Here is a 26,432-nt window from a genome sequence, read left to right as displayed (position 1 = left end):
GTGTTAAGTCTCCATTCAAGGAAATGGATCAGAGCTTAGTTCAGCATCAATAGCCATCAACACCACGAAATTACCAAAATAGTTTTACATTCAGAGTGTATCTATGCACACAGTTGCAACTACAGAATTTGATTAATTTTCACATTATGCATTGTATACAAATAATGCTTGAACCATTTAAAAAAATAGTATGCAGCCTTTCACAATCTGAATATCTAAAAAATTCCTGAAAAGAAGATTCCCAATTCTCATTTGAACCTGAGAGACCCAAGAAATAGGGAAATATTTAAGAAATTACTTGTATACCCTCCATTTCTTTTCAAATAAATGCCTACTCCAGTGAAGGTGTCCATATGTCTACAAAGGATATTAGAATTTGGTTCTGAAGCAGTACAAAGATTAAAACCAAAGTAATCTTTAGTTTCTGGTATGCAAAATAGGATTATGCAGAAGCCTCACAGCCTTGCAAATCAAAATGTTGTCTTGAGAGAGCATTTTTAAATTATTTTATTTTCTTTCTTTAATAGCAGATCAACAACCCAGGCTGGGGGATTAGGCTTACAGAATCAACTGTGTAGAGAAGAGTTCTTAATTTGGCCATGAAGGCTTGCTTGGCATGAAGATGGATGAGTATCACATACACATATATATGTGTGTGTATATCATATGTGATATGGTGTGAGAAACAGTGAGAGAGAAAGCAGAGAGCAGGGGGTCTATACTGTCCCTGATGGTCTATTTCAGAATTTGGGTCTAGGGAGCAGATGAGTTAGGTAAGTCAAAGCCAAACTGAGCTCTTCCATGTGACACTTCAACACCATCAGAAGAAGCCCTCTCTCATGCTCCATCACAGGAAGCTGGGTAGTGTGCATAGTCAGGCAAGGGACTCAACATCTTCCTGGATTGCTGAGTTACAAGTCCATAGCCTTGGCAGCAAACCCTCAGAATGGGAAGGGTAGGAAAACTCCAGAGCAGATTTGGAGGATGATCCCAGGACATGAGAAACAAGAACAGATGGACTTCCGGGTGCTGTCTTGCCAAAAGCTGAGGAAGGCCCAAGGGACCTGCTGAGCTGAGGGAAAACCTGCAGCAGCCAAGGGCCAGGTTGCAGGTGTGAAAGTGTGTGATGCACACACCCCTGCCCCTGACTGTCATTCTAGGAAATGAGTCTCATCCCAGAATTAGAACTAAACAAAACTGGAATTTACAGATGAATTCTCTCAAACACTATCATTACTTACAAGTTGATGCTGTGTTCTCTTCCCAAGGCTCTCGTATCTCTGTAGTCTGCTCTGTCAACATTCAAAATAACACCCATTCCATTTATTTAGCAGCTGAAATGAATAGCCGCAGTCTGATGAAAACTGATTATGTGCATGCTTCTCTACTCGGTTGCACATTACTTTTTCATTTAGTCAACAAATATTGAATACCTACTGGGTTCCAGACACAGTTCCCAGCAGTGTGAAGGAGATAGAAATTATTGCTAATATATGATCAACTAGGAAAAAATAAATCTCACAGAGGTTTAATGCATGAGGTAACATGAACTGCTAAGTGGTAAATTTTGGAATTAAACACAAATCATATTCCCTATATACAAATTCTGACGAATGGTGTCACGTGTGAAAGGATTACTATGGGAAGCTTAAGGATGAACGGATATGCAGTAGGCTTTTGGCACACTGCTTAAGCTGCCCTTTGGAGGCTCATGTTCCATACAGGCAAGCCTGAGTTCAAGGATCTGTATATGCTGAGGCATAAGGAAATGGCTCACCAGCAACTTCTTGCTGATGCATATGCTGAAGCATAGGAAAATGGCTCAAGTACTTGTGTCCCTGGCACCACTGTGAGTCATCCAAATGGAGTTTTCAATGCCTAGCCTCAGTCTGACTTACCCTGACTACCAGAGGCATTTGGAGGAGTAAAAGGCAGATGTGATAACTCTTCCTCACTTTCAAATAAATGCGTGAATAGATAACCATAAGGAATGGAAGAAGGGCCATTTCAGAGAAGCCTCCAATCTTGCAAGGAAAAGATGAGATAATACATACGCTCTTACACATGAACTATGTAATGGAGAACTCGCATATTGAGAAGTGAAGATATATTGCAGCATGTATCTCTACTCCTGAATGAAAACAGGACTTGCTAAACATTGCTAAATATACCTTGACAATAGGATACTAGTATTCCACCATTGCCAATAGCTACAATGTCATGATACACTTAAATAGCAGAATGTTGGACTTGTGACTGTTGCTGAAGAACTATACTACTGTAATAACATGGGGGAAGGACAATGGGAAAAAAGGATGGGAATGTTGAGGGGGTAATCCCTATACCTACAAACCATATCGTGGAAAATAATAACAATAAAAACACAAAGATGAGGCTTTTTTTCCAAGCTTACATCTGTAAATAAGTATTAGCCTTTACTTCTCATAGGTGGGAAAGGATTCAGGGAAAGACAGAAATTTTCCTAATCTGTAGGACAGCAAAAGAGAGAAGCATTCCTTCATTTAAAAAATGCTGAAGCCTCCCTTATCTGATCCTGTCTCTTTTCTGCAGTGGGCACTGGAGCCAAATGCAACAAGATGCTGATCTTAGAAAAGAAGGTGACTGGTCACAGTCTCAGTCCTTCCATAATTCATTGGAATATCACTTGGCAATAACCCCTGTGTCTGGAAGCTTGTTTTCTATTCAAATACTAAATTACATTGAACTTTCTTAACTGACTTTTAAAAGTTTACATGTTTGAATCACCCCTTATAGTAACACACAGCTACACTGAGGATTGAGAACCCCCGGACTCCTTTTTAAATGAAGAAACAAAGGGGAACTCTATATGTAAATGTCAGGGACTTTCCCCTTAACAGAATGTAAATCCCTAGAATGAAAAAGGAAAAGAATGACAAATCCTAAAGCAATTTTTTTGACTTAAAAAAAAACACACCCATCTATTCACTAGAAAAGCAGATTTAAAAGAAGAGAAAAAGGAAGAGGAGGGAGAGGGAAGCCTTGCATTCATTTGTTCATTCTTCCTCAAAAGCCACAATGTCCAGGTCTGAACCAGGTAAAGGCAGAAGTCAGGAACTTACCTGGGTCTCCCATTTAGATGGCAGGCCCACAAGTACTTCTTCCTGCTCACCCAGGCTCATTGGTAGGGAATAGGATAGGAAGTGTAGCAGCTGGGACTCTCCCATATAGGATCATTCCCGTATGGGTCAACTCCCATATGGGATGCCAGTTGAATCACAATGCTGGCACCCAAAGTACCTTTTCTTGCCCATAAGTTTAATTCCATTCTGTGTTAGTAACTTAATTTATGCCATGTTTGCTGCTGTCTCGAGAATTGAAGGAGGAAAATATATGAATGTAATTTGGCAGGATGGCAGACATGTAATAAACAGGGCTGTTATTCCGTTTCATAATTAATCAAAAACATCTTCAAATGTCACTGAGAAGAACACAGCCACCCACTGCCTTTCCTCTGTCCACGGGGCCTTTTCTTCTTGTGACCCCACTGAACACATGCCCATCATGTGCTTGGTGCTGAATTTGTCCTCATCAGCATTACTTGTAAATGCCACAAGGGCATTAAATGTGTGTGTGTGATATCACACTCCCTTGTTTATGAATGCTAACATAAAAAATGGATTTCCTAATATAGTAGAAATAGGAACTGAACAGTTAGTAAATGAAGATAACAATAATTCATAACTTAAAATAGCGAAATTTAAATCCACAGCTTCCCCTCAAGAAAGATCAAGATGTTAATAAAACAACTACCTGAAAGTTGCTAAATGTTTCACACTTGCCATGATTAAAGATCAATATAAATCATCCTGAGCCATGCAGCAAACAATGCAGACACACTTAGAAAGCTATAAACATTCACCTGTTCCTGGCTTCTCTGTCCATATTTCATTACTGCTAGACCTCATCTCTCCCAGAACTCTTGAAAGTACACAAATTAGAAATACAAAGCATCTTGGCATATGCATCTTTACTAACTGGCCCAAGCAGTAAACAGAGGGTGAGGAATACAAACATACAGGGGCTGAGTTCAGGGGCTCCATGTCTTTGGAGTCTGTGCATGGGAAGCCAGAGAGCAAGCAGATACTGGGAAGGCGGAGAGAGCTGAGGTGCTCAGGTCCCATATGCAAATTTCAGTTTGGGTCCTGGCTTTGGTTCCCAATTACAGCTTCCTCCCAGCATGGACCTTGAGAGGCAGCAGTGATGGTTCAAGCAATTGGGTCCCTGCCTCTCATGGGAGACCAGAAATGAGATCCTGACTTCCAGGGAGTAGCCTACAGCCCCGACTATAGGGAACAACTGGGGAGTACCAGCAGATGGGAGCTTAGCTGCTCTCTCTTGCAAGCACATCCTCCTTGTTTCTCTATTTCACTGCCTCTCAAAAAGCAAAAGTAAGGCAGCAGGAAGGAGGTGAGGTCATTCTTTCCTTAGCTCAACAAATGGACCAGGAATGTTAAGAGAGCTCAAGACAGCATATCCCGTACTGTTAGTCTAACACTAATGGTAATTGCTTGGAGAATACACACATCAGCATTAAACCTCTGGACCTTTAGAGAAAGACTATCTAGAAGTTTCTACAGTTTGTGATTACTGGAGGCACAAGCAAAGCCAACTTCTCTCATTCCCATGCAGAATTTGATGAGGAATCCATGTGTCATTTCTAGAAATGAGCAAAGTATCATTGCCCTCACTTAATTCATCCACAAGATAACAGAGAGGGCTTTCTATTCACCGTGTCCATAAGGAATCTGGTCTAGTGGATCTGGACTGGAAAAAGTTTCTTTATTGCACACATAGTACAGGGCAGGTTATTTCTGGCAACAGGACACTGTGACCTCCACACAAACTCCTTTGAAATTGATGTTTGCCCTTTGGTTTTTCTCTTCACATCCCTTTCTTTCTCCAAACCTTATATGTACAAGTCGGTAAAATTTTTTATGACTGGGCTGGGGAAGATTATAGGAACAAGGATTGTGTTTCTCCCTCCGTATCCTAGCTCTTCCTGACCATCTCACGTGGCATCACTCAGTTCCTAAGCGGACAAAGGAGCTCATGAGCTCCCTGTTTTGGAAACAACAAAGAGTTGTTTTTCTTGGTAAGGCACTAACAAAGACCTTCACTTTTCCCTTGCTAAGTACAACAGTGAAGGCAGGCTGTACCAAATCAAAAAGAGATGGTATCAGGAAACAGCACATTTTATTCTTTTTAAGGTATCTGCGAGACTAATAATTTAAGCAAGAACCATGAATCATTCAACATAGCTACTACATCATGCTGTTTCACAAAGATGTTCAATAAGCAATATTGTTTGCTTCATGACTAATTAACTTGAAGAGAATAAACATTCAACAATAACAAAGCAGGAAAACTCCCCAATTGCAGAGCCCTGATTCCCCTTCTAGAGTCCAGAAGGTAGGGAAGAAGTTTGGCTGCAAACACACAAAACCCCCAACTCGGCATCTAGTGAGAGCTCTGAATTCCATTCCCCAAGTGGATTCATGTTTCTCTGGAGTTCATGCTGTATGAGAACCAAATGCTTCAGTTTCTGTCTTAACCCTCTGAGAGAACTTGTAGTAGTTCCCAGTTTGGTGAGCAGATTCAAGTCTTGTAGAAGTCTACCTAAGCTTTCTAATGCAAGAAGACCGGGGGTGGAGGGGTGGTGTGATTTTAGTTCCCAACATTCCCCTCTCTGCCACCACTCCAAGCTATCATTCCCTGCCTGCTTGCTGCTGAACAAGGCATCCGACCTTGCTACAGTAACCAGTGGTATCGATAAGAGCAATTTAAAGCTTTGGTATCAGGATGTGACTTGCTGTCTAAAAAGCTAAAATCAAATGAGAAAAGAAGGAGTTTTGAGCTTTAAATTGAAAGCAGCATGTAAATGAAGCATTTTTATTTTAAAAAAATGATTGGAAAAGTTTATGTATTAGCCATCTTTTACGTTTGAGGTAAATTCATCTGAAAATGACAACTATACTATGAAGCAGAATTTTAGGCACTGAGTCTCTGCTTATAATGTCTGACTTCTCTAAGTCGACCTAACTATTTTAGGATGATCTTGAGGATATTAATATGTAAAACATCCATTCAAAACGTACAAAGCAACTTTTTTCATTATTTCAAAAGTACTGAAATCTAAAGACCACGCATTCAGTTACATGCTGGGGGTATGACAATGAGCGCCAGCATTCAGTGCAGTATTAGAAAGGCCAGTGCAGTATTAAATGCACTTCCAATGACAAAATAATGAATAACTCTCGGTGAAGGCTTAGTTGGTCTAAGCATTAACATACACGAACTTAGACCCTGTGAGATGCTTGTAATCAGCATTTCTATTATGCAGATTTTTTTAAATAATCCAGGCACACAGAGAAGCTAGTGCATATCTAAGGTGAGATTAAATCACATGCAGGCAGCCTGGCCCCAATGCTGCCTGCTGTTTTAGCGAAGTATCATCCTGGGAGAAGCTACCAAACTTTTACTTACAACTGCACAACCCCGTTTAGTTTATGCTTCAACTTGACCCCAAAAAGACATTCTTTGTACAATTTATCAGCGACTCTAAGAACTTTTATTATTTAATGATATTCCCTGAATTAGTAAGAATTATTAGATCCATTAGAAAAGAGAAAATTGTTAGATCTATATAGAAAAAAGAAAAACTCCAGCTCAAAAACATAAATTGACTTACGACATGGCCATTTATTCATTTAGTCAACTTAAGTTCTTTTGAACACTAGGTGGCATGCAAAGGTAATTTTGACAGAGACTAAGGAGAAATACTACGAAGCTAATGAGAAATCACAGGTGTGCGGTTTCCCATCACATCCTCCGGAGGAAATGATCTGAGGGATAACAAGTTCCTTTCTACAGCTCCACTCACCTTCTCACACATGCGGTAGAGATTCAGCTTGACGTTTGTGTCCTTACTTGTTAGTCTGTGAAGTTTTCCTCTAAAAAACATCACTTCCTCATGGCCTTGGCTATACATTATCTCTTACGAACAGTGCGGTGCATTTGGCTTGAAACGCAAACAGTTCATAATATTTCACTGTTCTCCAACTTTCAAATAATTACTGAGCATCCACCAACTACAAAACGTTGTTCTAGACATTCTTATGAACATGAAGTAAAACAGATATGTTTTTTATTCCCAAGAAATTTTAATTTGCCAAAGGAACATGAATCCACACAGAAGTGACAAGGCGGGATATGTTCAGGGCAAGTTTAGAGATGTAACAGACTGAAAACTGTACATGAAAGGGAAAGCAATGAACACACCTACAGCCAAGTCTGGCACTGTGGCTTAGTGAGTAAAAGCCACTGCCTGTGGTGGCAATATCCATATGTGTCCTCATATGGACATGTGTCCAGGCTGCATGACTTCTGCTCTAGCTTCCTGCAAATGGCCTGGGAAAATCAGCAGAAGAGGGCTCACTGGTTTCAGCCCCTGCCATCCATGTGGGAGACCCTGAAAAAGTTCCTGGCTCCTGGCTGCTACATCTAGCACAGACAGGATTGCTGCAATGTATTGAACCAACAGGGGAAGAGATATTCTCTTATCTCCCTCTCTCTGTGGCTCTCCCTCTCCTTGTAACCCTGACTTCCAAATGAAGAAATCTTTTTTAAAAAAGAAATATTAATGCAGTATTATTAATATTATTATTTAAGATGTTTTAATATGGAAAGGAAGATTTAGAGAGAAAAGACAGAGAAAGATCTTACATCTGCTGGTTCACTCTCTAAGTGGTAGTAATGGTAGAAGCTGAGCCAATCTGAAGCCAGGAGCTTCTTCCGGGTTTCCCACGTAGATACAGCATCCCATGGCTTTGGGCCATTCTTTACTGTTCCAAGCCACAAGCAGGGAGCTGGAAGGGAAGTGGATTAGCCAGGACATGAACTGGCATCCATATGGAATCCCTGCATACCCAGTGTGAGGATTTAGCCACTGAGCCATTGCATCAGGCCCGACCTAGATCATGTTATTCTTACTATAAAAGATATTCTTGGGCAGGCGTTGGCTCAATAGTTAAGATGTCTTTTAAGAGACCCATTTTGGAGTGCCTAGGCTGAAGTCTCAGTTCTGCTTCATCTCTCATTTTCCAACAGGAGGTGGTAAGAACGGTGGTATTTCTCTGCGCTCCTTAGAGATTATGTATAAGTTGTCACTGTAAGCCACCTGATGCTCAAAACATACTTTCCTTGGATAAATGAATAAATGGCTGGTCATGTGACAAATCAATTTACATTTTGTGTTTGACTTTTCCTCTTTTCTAGAATAGGCCTAATAATCTTTATCTGCTTCAGGGAATATCAAGTAGTTGGGTGCCTGCCACCCACATGGGAAACCTAGACTGAGTTCATGGTTCTTGGCTTTGGCATGGTCCAGCTCAGATAGTGGTGGGTATTTACAGAGTACAGTACAAGATCTCTCCCTACCTCTATTACTTTCCCATTTTTCTCTCAAGATCTTAAATAGGTCCCGGAGTGGTAGCCTAGGAGTAAAGACCCTTGCCTTGCACATGCCAGGATGCCATATAGGCTTTGGTTCTAATACTGGCAGCCCTGCTTCCCATCAAGTTCCCTGCTTGTGGCCTGGGAAAGCAGTTGAGGATGGCCCAAAGCCTTGGGACCCTGTACCTGTATGGGAGGCCTGTGGGAGGCGCCAGGCTCCTGGCTTTGAATTGGCGCAGCTCCGGCCATTGCGGCCACATGGGAAGTGAATCATTAGACGGAAAATCTTCCTCTCTGTCTCTCCTCCTCTCTGTATATCTGACTTTCCAATAAAAATAAAATCTTTAAAAAACATTTTAAATAAATTAAAATAAATAAAATTTAAGGAAAAAGATACTTTTGAGAAGAAAACAGTCATTGGGTTATTAAACACAAATTCTCAGAATTCTCCTGAGAAAGGTAGGAAATTACAGAAAAAAAGAAATAACTTCATCAAGAAAATAATGTTAACAGTTTAGCCATAGTAATCAGATAGCCTGACCCATGAGTTTCAAAATCTAAGGTTTCTAGGCCCTACAATCACTGTCTCAGTGAGTGAAGAGAGCAAGTAAATAAGGCATTGTGTGCTTATTTTGTTGAGGTTTGCCTAATCACAAATTTTCCAAGTCCTTAAATAACCGCATATTTAAAAGAAGATCAGCAAAAAATGGAAACTCCATAGCTTACAATTCAAGGTCCTTTCTGATGCCCACACCAGCTTCTATCCTTTCGTTCCCATCACTCTGGGTTTTCACTCTATATTCCTGGCAAGATGAACTGTCTTAGGTTCCCCAACATGGTATGAATTTGTACCAGCTGGTCAGCCTCCAACTCCTTCTGCATCTTTCCAAACTGTGCTCAGTGGTCACCACTTCTTGACATGACTTCCTTGACACTTTCCCTGGGTCAGTTAAGGGTCCTCGCTTTCTGTTCCTTCTTGTTCTGGGTTTACTCCTTCATGCCTTATTGGCAGCCTCTCCTGTAAACTAGACTGAGTGTAGGAGGTATGGATTATATCCATCACAGCGTTAATTTTCAAATACCAATATGAGGCATGACAACAGCAGGGAATGCAAATACAGAAAAGGGGAAAAAGGAAGAGTCAATCATTTGCATTGTGTTAAAGAGAACAGAAAGTTGTTCTCAATTAGAGGAACTGAAGACACGCTGCTGAAGGATTATGAAACTGAAGGCAATTACATTTTCTTTGATATCCATTAGCAATTACCCTAAATTTTAAAGTTCATCAGTGTCATATCAACAAATTCCTTCTGGATATTTTTCTAGGTCTTCTACTTGAGTAGATTTCTTCCCTCAATGTCTAAGTAAATGATTTTAATTGTGGCCGAGATCTGGGTCTGGAATGTTAATTCTAACTGATGAGATGCTATACATACACACAGAAATTAAAACACACCAAACTGCATGCTAATTATTCGTTTTCATCCGCAACAATGATGCTATGTATGTTATTGTTTCACATCAGTGCAAACATGTTGAAAAGCAGTAACATCGTTTTGTGACATTAAGGTTTCAAAAGAGATGTCAAAAACAAGAGAAGCCATAACAAGCTTTCTATTTCAAAGTTGATTCAAAGTGTTTCTTTGGCAACTACAACTTTTGTTTTCATGCTAAGCATCCAAAAGTTGGACTACATTCACAAACCAGATTTGGCTTCAGTCTCCTCTGTTGTTTCCCCAGTGTCTGAAAGCATGGGATATGAAAGTGTATGGCCAACCTTCCACATTTTACAGCTTTGGTTCAAGTGGAGCTATTGCATAAACACAGGCTTATGCAGTACATATCTGAAAACATAGTATGTATTTATTTCTGTGTAATTTAGGTCATCTTCCCTAAACAATTTTGAATGATCCACACATATTAACCAGAGCTTCTTTGTGATTATATTAAAAACACAGTATGAGAATCTGCAATTGTAAAGGATGAAATTTGGGAGGATGGAGATGAGTTACTATAATAAGCCAAGTGTTCATACATCAGCATTTTCTCGTGATTCATAGCAGCACAGGGAATTAGAAGTCCTGTTCTCCAGTTAGCTATCACCCAGTAGGTACAATCAGATCTTGTATTTGTTGCTAATCCTTACAATTGCTGCTAATAAATAAGCTCATCAAAGCATGAATTTCCACAAAGAAAACAAAGTATCCCAAGTTCTAGAGTTGAACAACTCCAGATCCACTTGAATCCAGTAACTTGTTTACAACAAGTATCAGCAACAAAATTCCCAAGACCTGTGTACCAATATTGCCATCTGCTGCTCATTCCAGGTTCAAATGTCACCATTTCAAGTTGCATAACTACAGACACTTCCTCTGGGAAGCAGACTCATGAGTCTTGGATAGTTGTCAACTCTCAGCACAATTAAAAAGTAATTGCTCTCCTGGGGTCACAGGGGAAAGGCAATGGGCCAACTGCTATCACTGCGTAATTATCGGGTGATAATCACAGAATTTCACATACTGGGAAATGTACAGATCTATAGATTCTTTGATTGTTTTTCTCTCATCTGTGCTCCAGCATTTAAAACACAGCTTAGCATATAAGGTTCGTCCAATATATATTGACTAAATAAGTGAATAACCAAAGAAGGATTACTGTTTTTTTTTTAATCAATTCACACTATTTAGTTAATAACTTCAATAAAAAGAATTCATGTTTATTTTTCCTCTAGGAAACAGTAATATCCCTATATCCGGCTTATATAGACAGAAAGGAATAAAAATGGACCAAGCAGTATTTTCTAGATGCGTGAGTCAGAATCATAGCATGAGTTAGCATGAGTATCCATGATAGAGTAAACCTTCTGGCAACAGCTTATTCTGCAGAACAGTGTTGATATCCACTCCTCTTTACTCTACTAAACTTCAACAAAGTTTAAAAAAAGTGATATATTCTATTCTTTTCTAACCTTTCAGCTATCTCATTCATGTCACCCATGACACTAATATTTAACCTGTTTCTTCACATTAACATTTAACACACAAATTCTCCCTTAATACCCCCCTTTTAAACATGAAGGTAACAATATGGAAAACATTAGTATTATCCACTTTCCTGTAGCCCTTGAACCTTCTTACCCTAATTAACTATGTAAAGAATGTCAAAATAAAATTTATTAATAAGAAAAAAAAAAGCATATTAGGTTAGCTTCAGCAAGTTTAGGAAAAGAGGTTGGTTATCAAAAAGGATATTTTTTTTAGGAGTAGAATGAGTTTGAAGGAAAATATCTTTAGAAAAAGTACTCAAGTCCTTCCCCTCTGCCACCTGACACACAATGCTATCATCTAGATCTTCATGGTTTCTTGCATTCAGACACATCTTACTGGTCGCCAAGAAGGCATAATCCCACCCACTCTTTATCTTTGCCATTTGTCAGTGTTGAATCTGCTGCTAGCAAGCTTCAGATTGAAGAAATGTTTTCCTCTATGACAAATAGCAAGCTTTGCTTACTACTTTGTATAAAAAAGAGACTCCCCAAGTTTAGGGCTCCTTTTCCAGATATCTCCTGCTGCAGGTACAAATATTCATTTTGGCCCATCAGCATCACCCCCCAAAAAACTGGAATGCCATGAGAACACTCAGCTACTATGCTTGCTGAAATCAAGTCTCTAAATTCCCAAGTGATGTGACTTATGTCAGCATGCATAAAACTGTAATAATTAATATGTCAGCTTGAAAGCAGAGTAAATCTCTAACCCCTCACAATTGTAGAGAGCATGCTTAACCTAAGAATGGGCACACTTGCAATTAGGAAATTGCCAACAAAGACTCCAGCATGTAGAAGACAAATTATCAAATATATGTGAAAAAATATCCCTTTCACTAAACAGAATGTTCAGATAGATCAGAAAAATATTCAAAAGGACTTGAAATTATATATTATTAAAGTCAAGTCCTTTGTTTAAATTTGCATTATTTCTGAAAGTTATACCAATGATTGGTAAAACAGTAAGATTTTTGTTAAATTTGGAGTTTCTAAAATATAAATCAAAAAGAAAAATGCCATTTGCAAGTCATGAGATATTTTCTTCTTTCATTTTAAAGGATTTACTTGCTATATAATTTCATGATTTATTACTTCTTAATAATATGGTGAATAATTCATTTTGAGTCATGATTAAGCATCCACTTTCCACACTCCAGATTTCTGTTTCTAATGAGGTAAAAATGTCCATTTGCTTTCACATTACATTTTTAAAATTTGGAGTTGGAAATTATTTCCTTAAGCTTTAAAAAGGAAGAGAGAATTCCACAACCTTCTGAGTGCCATGTGGCCATAAACACCATAGGGTGTCTACATCCCAGCTGGTTTCAAATTTGGATCATCACCATGTCATGGCATTCAACGATGAAACACAGGAACTGGAAATCAGAAGTCTTTGAAGTTAAGAAGCATGGGTTCTCTTCTCCAGAGTGGACCTGATTTTATAATTGCATGAGTTTACAAAGTAGCACTTTGTACTGTCTCTCATGACAGTTATTCCTAAGGTTCTAGGAAGAAAAATCTGCTTTACAAAGTACCAAATAATGAGAACAGAAAAAGTAAATGAGTGAGGAAAAGATTCTGTATTTTGCAAAGCTGCATACCATAAAGCTTGTACAAGAAATCATAGCACTGTCTTCTATAGTGTTTATTCTTAGAAATAAAATTAATTGACATGCAGAGGACCTACTTATTTTGTAGAATGAACATGCAATGCAAATTAATGAGCCTCTTATTAAAAAATAATACCACTAAAGGGAAACTTAACTAGCACTTAACAGGATCTACTTAGCTCAATAGTTTCAGTAACAGCTCTATGTCTGCTTTCAGATACAATACAGTACGCATCTCTACTTCCAAACATGGACTCCAACTGCAACTGTTTACTACATCTTGACAATAGGATGCTGGACTCTCTGCCACTGTTCATGCCCATATTGATGGATATATGACTGAGTATGAAGAACTATCTTATAGGGCTGATATAGGGGAACTCAGTGAGGGGGGAGAGAATTGGGGCAGGGATAAGGGAAATCCCACAATCTATGGAACTGTATCATAAAATGATAATAATAAAAAGAAGTAAAATAAAAAGCTATCTCAAACATGTAATAATTAGATAATATTTAATAGTTTTATGATAATTCTAGAACCTGCATTTTTGTGACCTTTGTAAAAGTTTTTTTATTAGTAAAAAGTTCAATTTAGTCACTGCTTTGATGTAGACCAGAACATTGTGCTTAGAGCAATGATGTTGTGAAATTAGAACAAAATGTACTGAGCTTTCAGGAGTTCCTCATTCATTGCCTGCCACATTGTCCTTTTGAAGAAACATTAGCAAAAGTTAAGATATTAAACCATTCCTGTAAGACTAACTCAGGGAATATTTTATATTGAGAAAGGCAGAAAACAATTTCAAACCCCACCAGCAGCTTTACATACTGAGTCCTCCTCAAGTGATGTGTATAGGTGAACATTATCAGTCAAAAAGGCTGCCTGTTATAATAAATATTTAATAAGTCAACCAGAGGAACCAGAATACTTCTCCATCTGAAGAAACCCTAGCAACCGTTCACAGCAAGGTTTGCTTTTGACTTAAAAAACGCAAGACCCAGGTACAGTCCTCAGGCCAAGGAAGGTTTGCAGCCTTATGTTCTGCACAGCGAAGACAACACTCACATGTGTTTACTGAGAAAAGGCCTTTCTAACCTGCACATCTTGTTATAACTCTTCTTCCGTGAGAAACATCACAGAATGGGGACAGAGTGGCCTGCACAAACAGACCAAGGGCATTTCCAAGATAAAACCATCATGAGAGTAAGCAATTTTATACAAAGCAAAGCATGGAATCTTAATTTTGAGAACCAAATTGTGGCCATAGCAGGGATATACTTCTAAAATATTTTGCTGCAGCCAATTTTGAAATTCTGCATGGATTTTGTAATTTGTTGCCAGCCGGCTGAAGTAATGGGTCCTTTAGTGGTGTACCTGATTATCTAAAGTTATAAATATGATCTTACACTCACCTTGTTAACACTATTAAAAAACTCATTTGCCTTTTGTAACCAGGTTTTCCTCTCTGCCAGGAGCCGACCAAATTCTTCTTGAAGCCGATTCAGTTTCTGATTGGAGAGCTGTACATGTGCATTCTCCACGTGGTCTTTTGACAGCAGAATCCCCAGGGCCTCACGCTCCAGCTTCTCCACAGCCAGATTCCATTCCTGGGAGAGATCACTCTTGTTAGTTCACCTCACACATGCCCAGCTTACAGATGGAATGTTCATGACTTCTCGGAATTCCCACATTGAAATCTAATTCCCAATGTGATGCTACTAGAGAGAGGATCTTTGGGAAGTTGATGGAGTCTTGTTGGTGTAGCCCTTAAAAATGGAATTCACACCCTTCTAAAGAACTTCCCTCATACGGTGGAGGATACCATGTGAGGACCTAACAAAAAGTCAACCCGGAAGAGGTTCCTCACCTTACAGAACCCGACCCTGGCACCCTCGTCTTAGGCTTCTGCATCCAGAGCAGGAGTCCCTATTGTTCATCCACCTAATTGATGCTTACTGTAGTATAGCAGCTTGAACCAACCTTCTTTCCTTTATAATCTCTCAGAGGATTAAGAAAACAGTCACATACGGACATCAGAAATCTGTCATATCTTTTAAATGTTCTTTGTCTCACGATTAACTTTTTAAAAAAAGATTAATTTATTTTTATTACAAAGTCAGATATACAGAGAGACAGAGAGGAAGATCTTCCATCCAATGATTCACTCTCCAAGTGACCACAACGGCCGGTGCTGTGCCGATCCAAAGCCGGGAACCAGGAACCTCTTCTGGGTCTCCCACAGGGGTGCAGGGTCCCAAAGCCTTGGGCCATCCTCGACTGCTTTCCCAGGCCACAAACAGGGAGCTGGATGGAAAGTGGAGCTGCCGGGATTAGAACCGGCGCCCATATGGGATCCCAGTGCCTTCAAGGCAAGGACTTTAGCCACTAGACCATGCCGCTGGGCCCAGTCTGTCATATTTTCAAACATCATAGTAATAAATGCTACATGATAGGTTTTATTACAACTATAGGTACCACAGTATAGACGCAAAGAAAGCAAGACCCAGAAAAGTATAAAGGGGAGAGATGGGTACAGTAGAAAGAGGTGGGGGTGATGATTGCTGGAGCGCTCAGCTGTGATGGATGCACATCACTTCCATTCCTGTTAACTTTATAAAACTCATGCCCAGGGCCCAGTGTGGTGCCTAGTGGCTAAAATCCCCATGTTGAACATGCCAGGACCCCATATGGGCTCCGGTTCTAATACTGGCAGCCCCACTTCCCATTCAGCTTTCTGCTTGTGACCTGGGAAACCAGTCGAAGATGGCCCAAGGCCTTGGGACCCTGTACCCACATGGGAGACCTAGAGGAGGCTCGAGGTTCCTGGGTGCTGGTGTTGGATCAGCGTAACACTGGCTGTTGGCAGTTACTTGGGGAGTGAATCATCGGATGGCTGATCTTCCTCTCTGTCTCTCCTCCTTTCTGTATATCTGCCTTTCCAATAATAATAAATAAATATTTATAAAAAAATTCATGCCAATACAGTCAATAACACTTTAAAACCTCCAACTCAACTCAGCCCATTTCTATCTGTATATTTATTAAAAACATTTTACCAATGATTGAGTCTCACTGTCAAGGTGAGTAAATACATTTAAGAAAGAAAATCCCATATCTATGATTGTTGCTATTGTGTCTGCCTGAACTAAGATGTGTAATTCATCATGCATTAGCAGTTGTTTGTTTGTTTGATTGTTTTAAAGATTTATTTTATTTTTATTGGAAAGGCAGATATACAGAGAGGAGAGACAGAGAGGAAGATCTTCCTTCCGATGATTCATTCCCCAAGTGAGCGCAACGGCCAGTGAGCGCAACGGCCAGTGAGCGCAACGGCCAATGCTATGCCAGTCCAAAGCCAGGAGCCTCTTCCAGGTCTCCCACGTGGGTGCAGGGTCCCAAAGCTCTGGCCGTCCTTGACTGCTTTCCCGGGCCACAGGCAGGGAGCTGGGTGGGAAGCGGGGCTGCCGGGATTAGAACCGGCGCCCATATGGGATCCCGGGCGTGCAAGGCGAGGACCTAACCACTGCGCCACCGTGCCGGGCCCAACAGTTGTTTCTTGTTGCAGAATTTCCTCTACCTGATCTCTCTCTGCCTCACCCACCATGACACACACTTCTGAGAAATAAGTTTTGCCCTTTCTATTAAATGAGGATGGAATATGACAAACAGAAAAGAAAATCAGAATAATTAGTATAAACCAAACATATTATTCCAGTAAGGGAAAGAGAAATTTCTTGCAGAAGAAACAGAGTTGGATGCAGCTCTATGAGAGAAATACCATCTCTCGTGTGCTCATCCTGTAGATGCCCGGGTGTGCCTCTCAGTCTAGACCGAGTGGGAAGCATAAGCTATTTGCTAAAGCATGGAAGTTTGGCACCACATTTCAGGAAGCTCAGTCTGACTGTATTCCAGCTTGTACCCCCAGTGCAAGATCTCTCACTACTAATTTACCTTTCGTGTGCACCATATAAAACAAGCATAACTTTAGAGCAATTTACCAGTATTGTTTGCACTTATTCCTTTCACAACACATACTAAATAGTGCAAAGCTGGCTCCATACTAGATAGAAATGGGGGATATAAGGATTAAAAGCTATTATTTCCTTCAACAGTACATAGCCTGCTCTTATCTAACTTCATTACAATATCACATATATTAACACCTTCCAGTTCTATAAATATACATATTATGGTAATATTTTAAACAATTAACAGATAATAAAGGTACCAATTGTACCTTTTATTTTGTGGAGTCTATAGTACTTATTAAAATAACTAGACAACAGAAAATATTTCAAGAATGAATATTAGAGTAAGGGATCAGAATTTTTTGAAGCATCTATTAAAAATTATTCTTGTTAATAATAAGAAAAAAATCAATGTCATTTTTCTGGTTTTCAATTTTTTATATTTTTATAATTTTATTTATTTGTTGATTTACTTTTTTATTATTGAAAAGGGAGATTTACAGACAGATGGGGAGACAGACAGACAGAAAGATTTTCCATCTGCTGGTTACTACCCAAGTGACCATAGCATCTGGAGTGCAGCTGATCTAAAGCTAGGAGCTAGGAGCCAGGAGCTTCTTCTGAATCTCCCATACAGGTGCACAGCCTCAAGGCTTTGGGCCATCCTCTACTGCTTCCCCAGGCCACTAGCAGGGGGCTGGATGGGAAGTGGAACAGCAGGAACACAAACCAGCACTCACATGGGCTCCAGGCAGATGCAAACTGGAAATTTAGCTACTAGGCTATTGCACCAGGCCCATTTTATCCTTTTTTTTTTTGGTTGTTTTTACATATGCTCCAAAGAATATCTTACTCAAAATTGCATATCCAAAAAGTGGCAAAACCATATCTGGTTCAAACTCCTGTATATAAAGCAAGGAACTGAGAACAGATGGATTCTATTTTCCAAAATCCTCAATGAGAGCAACAACAATGCTTTAAGGTAAGAAAATGAACTACAGAAGTTCTCAATATGCCTCATTTTCCAAAGAGCTATTGCTTCCCCACCACAGGAAAATTAATACGGGCCACGATACTCTTTTATAAAGTACATAAACCCATTTTATAGCCACCCAACCCTTAGCCCTGTCTCCCCAACCACACACAAACACACACTTAAAAAATCATTCCTTTAATCTATTGGAAATGAATAAATATTTTTGTAGTAGTGAGAACAATTTCTGTCATACCCAGTAGCCGCTCACTAAATATTAGCACTCTTTTCTTTCCATCAATTTGTCATGATTCATGAAAACCTCAATTTACTCTTTATTTATGGATATTTTCTTTTCCCAATTTTACAATAATGATAGTAGGGTGTTTTTCCATACTATTGTTTGTCAGTCTTGTGCATTGATAAGCAGTCTGAGATAAAATAATGTATCTTTTTTATTGTGGTGTTTCCCAACAAGTTTCATAGGTTGTGCCAAAACTCTCCCAGAGGGGAATGTGGAGTGGAACATTTTGAACAAACTTTCTTAAGCAAGAAACCATTTGTTGCTAATCATTTCAGGGGATCAAGGCTCCAGTTGGAACAATGTTGAGAGGTGTCATTTTGTGGCTAAAAGTAGCGCAATCACCTGCTGGTTCAGCTGCTATCACAAATATTTTTCTTTCCTTGTTTTTTTTTTTCCCTATCCCTTTATCCCGATCCCTCCCACTGCTCCATCAGTCCGTTATCTCTCTCAGTGTTGTTCTTTTCTTTCCTCTGTTACAATCTGTGGGCATTAATCCTCAGTGAACAGAAGGGCAGAGATGTTTAGTGCATGAAATAGAACACAGCAAGTAATTCTTTAAAAACAAAATCACATTGACAAGACTCTCATGTGCTCCTTATAGCAAGACCACATTAGAGCTAGGGGAACTAAGGGGTTGCATAACAAGCCAGGAAAGGAAAATGTAGACGAAGTTTGGAGGTAAACTAGGCTACGGCCATTGTGTGTCAACACTAAGTCCTAGGGGGCTATCTCATGTGTCTGCAAGGTGGGAAGGTTTATTTTTCTTATTTACATGAAAAATTCATCTAATCTTCACCAAACCTTATTTTTCATTTTACTGACAGTAGAACTTGGTCCCAAAGGGATTAAAGCGTGTCCTAGGTCCAACATTAGTCAGCGAGAGAGGCAAAATGCCAACTCAGAGAGTGTGACTCTACAACTGACTTCTCAACCAGCATCTCAGGCCAGCTCCTCATAAATACCAATGTACTACTTCTTCACTCATGGGAGGAGTGCCCGCTTTAATGGAGAATTGCCCCAATCCAACTTCGATAGGGCCTTGGTAAGGTTTTGGGGATAATAAACATATCACGTTTATGTGACTGCCAGATTTGTGGATTTGAAATCATAAGCCTCGCAATTCCAAAATAATCACAATGCTATGATAGATGCAAATGAAAATTTACAGTCCAAACTCAGGCTTACCAGCTGGACCGAAATACTAAAGCTCCTCTCTGTGAATGAGAAGAGCCATGCCTGCTCTCAACAGTGTTCATAAATCTACCGTTTGCACAGATTTTTGCAAACAGTATTAATGAGGGACTTCTGGAGTGGAGCCAGGTCTTTGAAAATCCACTTCAGCCTTATGCTTTCTGTCATAATATAAAAACAGGGACGTGACCCTCCACAGAGATGACAAGGGCTATTTTGTGCCTCTTTTCCTTATTTTTCATCCTCCACCCCAGTTTTCTTAATCGTATTTTCACATGAACTCTGTGCTTATTAAATGAAGCTGGGTCCATTCAATATTTTGTTTCAATGTTCTCAGAAAATTGCTTCTCTTTTCTTTGGGCCATCAATAGGCAGTTTCTGCTGCATTTCTGTATCATTCTGATGATGTATTTCCCTAGTCATTTTCTTTGGGGACACTTTCACTACTTTATGTCTTGAAGTAAAACTTTCCAGAGTCATCCGAATCCATCACACTATTTAAAAAATACAGTTGTCATGCTTGTCAAGGCTGGAGGAAACCCATGGAGGAAATCCCAGCCCATTTTCTGTAAGCCGCTGCTGCCTGCCTGCTAAGTGTTAAACCTCTAACCGGGGTTCAGTTACTTGACAAATAAAATACTTCCAGTACTTGCCACCACCGGTGGAATGCCAAAGCCCACCACTTCCTTGGCTTTTTTGCTTAACACAGAAGGTGCACTTCTCCAATCCAATAAGGGCACATGGCACTGTGATTGCTGTCTCAGAGTGTCACCATAGGTCACTCCACTATTTTCAGTTAGCACTCATGGTGGTAACCCCTTCACACCTCACCGCTCAGTATTACATTTGCTGAGGAACCTGAACTTCTCCCGGATCCCTTGATTTAAAGGGTTCTTTAAAAGAATTAATGCTGATAGACAAAAAAAGTGAAAACAAATTCTGCTTTATTTTGTCTATTTTTTTTTTACAGTCCTAGGTTAGATCTTCGAATGAAGTTACAGATTGGCATAAAAATTGTCTGGCGCACAGATTGAAATGCGAAAAATGTTAGGCATTTCAATTGGAAACTTTTGCTCTCACAAATTCCTCCCAACAGAGGAGAGGATTTAATGATCCAACACCACGTGATTGACACATTGCCCTATAAACTTGATTTGGAAATATAACTTGTAGTGGGGGAAGACAGACAAGAAGCCACAGGGGAATGCAATGGTAACCAACTTTAAAAAATATCAGTTCTGGAAATAACTGATCGAAATCATAACTTATAGGAGCATGCAGTGAGTATATGTGAGTATATGTATGCTTTCCAAATCATGGTTAAATCCTTGGCCGTCTCATTAGGTACAACCTATTTCTTACACAATTCCTTCATCTACAGCCCCATCTTGTTCAGGATAAGTAGTCACTCATTCCTTGGCACAAACACATGAAACTGTACATGACTGTATTAGCAGATGATTCAAATAAAATAAACCTGGCAATTTTTTTTATCAGGGAATATTGGAGAGTCTGCTTGGAGCAAAAAAAAAATTGTTTGAATAGAAGTATTTTTGCTTTTGAATGGTGACACTGAGCCCTTAAAAAGCTAAGCTCTGATCATGTCAAGCTGCATTGCCAACTGGACCTCGGTTTCATCTGCTTATGCTCCCTCCCCAGGCATTTCTACACTGGCCTATCCAAACGAAGAGGTCAGCTTGAGAGGGGGGCTCCGTGGCCCACTCTCTGCCATCTGCAGAGCGCGATGCCACCAGGCCTTTTGAACTTGGCCCTCCGTGGGATGCATTCCAACAAAGGCACAGATTGCAAACAGGAAGAAATGACTCTCTGTCTCATCTAGAGATGGCAGGAGCATGCTGCTTCACTCCCAGCCGGAAAGTAGAGGATAGCAGCTACTCCACAAGGAAGAGCTTCTATACAATTACTAGAACTATGCTCTTTATTCCAGACATGTTACACGGCTTTTTGAGAGATACTTGCCCTGCAGTGTGGTGACAGGCACCACCCGGCACACACTTTGCTTCTCTAATGACTTATCTGTTACTTCAATGATGAACTGGCTGGATTTCAAATTTCTAGATTTTATGCAATCCCAAAATTTGGATTATCAGCCATATTATCAATAAATGGATTTTACCTGTGTGGGACAGAAATGACCACTATCACCAAATGCTCCTATTAATTATTTTTTGTTCTCTTAATCCATTCAGAGACTTCAAAAGTTGCAAACAAACAAACAAAAAAAACAGCACTGTTTGTAAGTCTCTGATTTCCCTTATTTCTTCAGTTTTCACTCACCAACTGCAGCCCATAGTTCAGGGGCCTGCAGCCTGTCCTTATTGCTAATACTGAATTAAATGCTCATTTGGCAAAAAGAAAGTTTTAAAATCAAATAAAATCACAATCAACTATGCTATAAGCAAACCTTCAAAAAAGCTATTGGAAAACAAATTTGCATCGATTTTTCCCTTTCAGTTCTTAGATGAAAATTTAGTTCTTTGAAAAAAAAATTTTTTAGTTCTTTGGCACATGCACATAGTAACATTTTTCAAGATTTATGTTTTCCAAGTTCTGTTCTTTTGTTCATCTCAGTGTCTTCTTATGTTGCCTTCTTGTTCCTCTATGTATTTTTCTAGTTGATTAGATATTGGCCAGAGCAGCTTGGAGCTTTCATTTTTAATCAAAATTAATACAACTCTAGCTGGCCAAAAACTATTTTCATCTAACACAATTTGCCTACAATCAGATTGTAAAATGAACTGACCAGCTGGTCTCAGCTTATATTAATATTCTTAAAGAACTTTCTGATTTTCTGGGCCCGGTGCAGTGGCGCAGTGGTTAAGGTCCTCGCCTTGCACGCCCAGGATCCCATATGGGCGCCGGTTCTATCCCCGGCAGCCCCGCTTCCCTTCCAGCTCCCTGCCTGTGGCCCGGGAAAGCAGTCGAGGACGGCCCAAAGCTTTGGGACCCTGCACCCACGTGGGAGACCCGGAAGAGGCTCCTGGCTTTGGATCGGCATAGCATCGGCCGTTGCGCTCACTTGGGGAGTGAATCATCGAACAAAAGATCTTCCTGTCTGTCTCTCCTCTCTATATATCTGCCTTTCCAATAAAAAAATAATAAAAAAATAAATCTTTAAAAAAAAAAAGAACTTTCTGATTTTCTAGAGTCAGAAAAATCTTTAGGATCTCAATGTATATAATTCAAATATATGGGGGAGTGGGAATTATTAGATTCTGATAGTCATCTCTTATGAAGACTCTTCTAAATGAAATAAATTATTAGAAGGAAGGGCTTGTGTAGTTTCACCCTAAACGAACATCAAATACAGTTGAGAATAATGGCTCTTGAATGTTAGTGTTAGTAGTTGCTTAGAAAGTTGGTGACACATATTTTGGATTCAACCTACTGTCACATTTTAATTTTTATTCATAGAGTAGGAAACACATATTTATTAAAACCTGACCATCTTTCTCTGAACTTAAATGTCAAACAATTCTTGTAACCAATATAAATTGGAAATGATTGATCCAGGACATTCTGAAGTCCTTAAGAGGTGACAACTGACTTAGAATGGCTTATCTACTGTCATACCTATACATGGAAACCATATAATAATTTTAACCTTAAAACTGACAACTAATTTAGCCATATAAAATTAAATTATTGCATTAATAACTTCTAAAAGTCTAACCTTAGTTTTACCAATCTCTTCCTTCTCTAAGTATTGAGCGAGGCTGTGGAAGATAACTGATGAACCCACCCCTTGCCTTCCCTCTGCTTAAGTGATGAACGCACCAGTCCCTCATGCCTGAGAAACAGCCCTGAGACAATGCTGGATGGTTCAGGCTTAATTCATGAGGATGACACAGAAGCACTTCTATTTTGTGCCTTTTCCACCTTGATGTCTCAAAGATGCCATTGATTTCAGAGAAACCAGGAGCAAACTAACAAATAACAAGCAGGCGAAGGGACACACCTGATCAAGCTATTCCTTCCAAATTTTTCTATAGGCCTGTAGAGTTATTTTTTAAAATTTTGTTTATAAACATTGTATGACCATACTTATAATAGCTACAGACCCTATTAAAATATAGAACCTCACCTGTAATATATGAAAGAAATTACTGTCTCCTAACAAAACCCAGTCAAGGACAATATTGCTTTAAGCCGTGGAGCATTTGGCAGGCTCCAGCTTTTAGCTTCATATGTACATGTACAGAACACTGCAAGGCAGCAGCAGATGAGCATTTTATAACTCTTCTACACTGACCATGGGACAATCTTAGAAACACCCCACAGCACCTTTAAAGAACCTGTAACACAAACAGCATCTGAAACAGGTGCTCTGTGGAAAGTGAATTTGTGATTTGGAAAATCAGAAAAGCGCTTTTTAGCATCATAAGCAGTGGAGAGAATCTCAGCTGGTGAGCAGAGGGGCAAGAGAAGAGGAGGGGCAGTTGAAGAGGACGCAGCTCACCAGGGCGCCTGGGCAAGGGGTATTTGGTGTTAGCAAGGAGACAGGACAGCAACTCCAGATCATGAGACAGGTGGAGCTAACCCGGTCTGGGGGACAAGTAACAGTTTCCTGTGGGAAAACATGAAATCTAAAACCAACAGGTAGAGTTGGCTGCCCCAAAGAGTGGAGGTGCGTGGAGAGGGAAATGAGAAGTGAGGTATCAGGGATAGAGAAAGATACCAAGTCAAGAGGAGGTGGAGGGGACAATTTGGGACAATACCCAAAGGTCCAAGTTAGAAAACAGGAACATGGAAAGGAGACAATGAAGAGAGGTAAAGCTATAGGAAGTTGGCATGGAAGAAAAGAGGGGGTGTGGGTTCACCTGGTCTGACTGAGGGACTCTGAGAAGAGGGAAAGCCTGGCTGAGAATTTTAAAAGAGCTTGTTTGTCAAGGGGAATGAAGCAGTGAATTAACAGATGGCAAATAGAAGGATTTATAAGGTCAACTGGTAATAGGTAAATTACATTCAGAATAGAGTCAATTGGAACACGTATGCTCAGTGTTTCTTCTTTCAAAATTAAGAAGAATCAGAAGTCAGATGAGTGGGTTTATTCACAGAGGCCCTCATTGCTATTCCACGCTGAGTGGCACAAGGCAGGAAGCTGGGAAAGAAGGTAGCGAAGGATCTGGTGATGACAGCAGTCTGGGGTGAGTCTGTGGTCCAAGTGTGGCAGCTACACGACAGGGCAACTGATATCAGGAGCCGAAAATAAAGATTTTCAGAGTAAAGAAACCGACGGGCACCCGGCACAGTGACCTAGCAGCTAAAGTCCTCACGTTGAGAGCTCCAGGATCCTATATGGATGCCGGTTCTAATCCCAGTGGCCCTGCTTCCCATCAAGCTCCCTGCATATGGCCTGGGAAAGCAGTCGAGGACAGCCCAAAGCCTTGGGACCCTGAGGCCTCATGGGAGACCCGGAAGAGTTTCTGTCTCCTAACTTCAGATCAGCGCAGCACCGGCTGTTGTGGTCACTAGGGGAGTGAATCATTAGATGGATGATATCTGACTTTGCAATAAAAATAAGCAAGTCTTAAAAAAAGAAAGAAAACTGATGGAACTCTGAGGCTGGGTGTTAAATAAGTCACCAAATGAATGCTAAGGTCCATAACTCAGAAATATTGTAGGCCATTTAGGACATGTCTGTGCTAAGTTATAAGAAAATGCCTCCATAGCTATCTGTCCAAAGTAGACTCAATGGGGATGGCATGTGGTGTTACAGGTAAAGCTATCATGGGCAATGACAGCATTCCATATGGTTGCCAGTTGCTGTTGCAACTGCTCCACTTCCAATCCGGCTCCCTGCTAATGGCCTAGGAAGAACACAGTGAAGGATGGCCCAAGTAACTGGGCTCCTGCCACCCATGTGGGAAACCCAAATGAAGCTTCTCCTGGCTTTGGCTCAGTCCAACCCTGATGATTATTATAGGGAATAAACCAACAGATGAAGATCTTTCTTTCCCTCTCTCTCCAATAAACACTCTGAGGTAAGTTATTTTTAAAAAAGTAGACTCAATTTCACTGTTGTTATTATGATAGTAATGCATTACAATAACTATAAAACCCTGCATGTGGGCCTGGCATGGTAGGCTAGTAGTTCAAGTCTTTGTCTTGCATACACCAGGATCCCACGTAGGTGCCAGTTTGTGTCCTGGCTACGCCACTTCTCATCCAACTCCCTGACTGTGGCCTGGGTAAACAGTAGAAGATGACCGTAAACCTGGGACTCTGCACCCACTTGGGAGGCCCAAAGTGGGTTCCCAGCTCTTGGCTCCTGGCTTCAGACTGGCTCAGCTATGGCCATTGCAGCCACTTGGAGAGTGAACCAGCAGATGGAGGGTCTTTCTCTCTGTCTCCTTGTCTCTGTAGAGCTGACTCTCCAACAAAAAAAATAAGTAAGCCTTTAAAAAAAAAAAGCTTGTGAGAATTTTTATTAAATAAAAAAAATGATACATAATGAATTTTTGTAAGTAAAGTTAAAAATCTTTTGAAGCGTGGCCTAGTGGTTAAAGTTCTTGCCTTGAATGCCCCAGGATCCCATATGGGCACCAGTTCTAATCCCAGCAGCTCCACTTCCCATCCAGCTCCCTGCTTGTGGCCTGGGAAAGCAGTCGAGGACGGCCCAAAGCTTTGGGACCCTGCACCCGTGTAGGATACCCGGAAGAAGTTCCTGGATCCTGGCTTTGGATCAGCATAGCATTGGCCGTTGCGCTCACTTGGGGAGTGACTCCTCGAACAGAAGATCTTCCTCTCTGTCTCTCTTCCTCTCTGTATATCTGACTTTACAATAAATAAATAAATCTTAAAAAAAAATCTTTTGAAGCATGT

At 40.2% G+C, this 26,432-nt stretch overlaps 1 protein-coding gene across 1 annotated transcript in view; it reads right to left on the bottom strand.

The window, feature by feature from the left end:
- Positions 1-26,432, bottom strand: part of LOC121168130 (coiled-coil domain-containing protein 141-like) — a 176,524-nt gene that overhangs the window by 65,929 nt on the left and 84,163 nt on the right. The window contains exon 10 of the mRNA XM_040997929.1: positions 14,563-14,757. Coding sequence (XP_040853863.1) covers positions 14,563-14,757 — 195 coding nt within the window. The remainder of the gene's footprint in view (positions 1-14,562; positions 14,758-26,432) is intronic.

The sequence above is a fragment of the Ochotona curzoniae genome, unplaced genomic scaffold, assembly GCF_017591425.1.
Source record: "Ochotona curzoniae isolate NIBS_2020 unplaced genomic scaffold, NIBS_Ocur_1.0 patch60, whole genome shotgun sequence".
Taxonomy (NCBI): domain Eukaryota; kingdom Metazoa; phylum Chordata; class Mammalia; order Lagomorpha; family Ochotonidae; genus Ochotona; species Ochotona curzoniae.
This window is presented reverse-complemented; position numbering and strand designations above follow the sequence as displayed.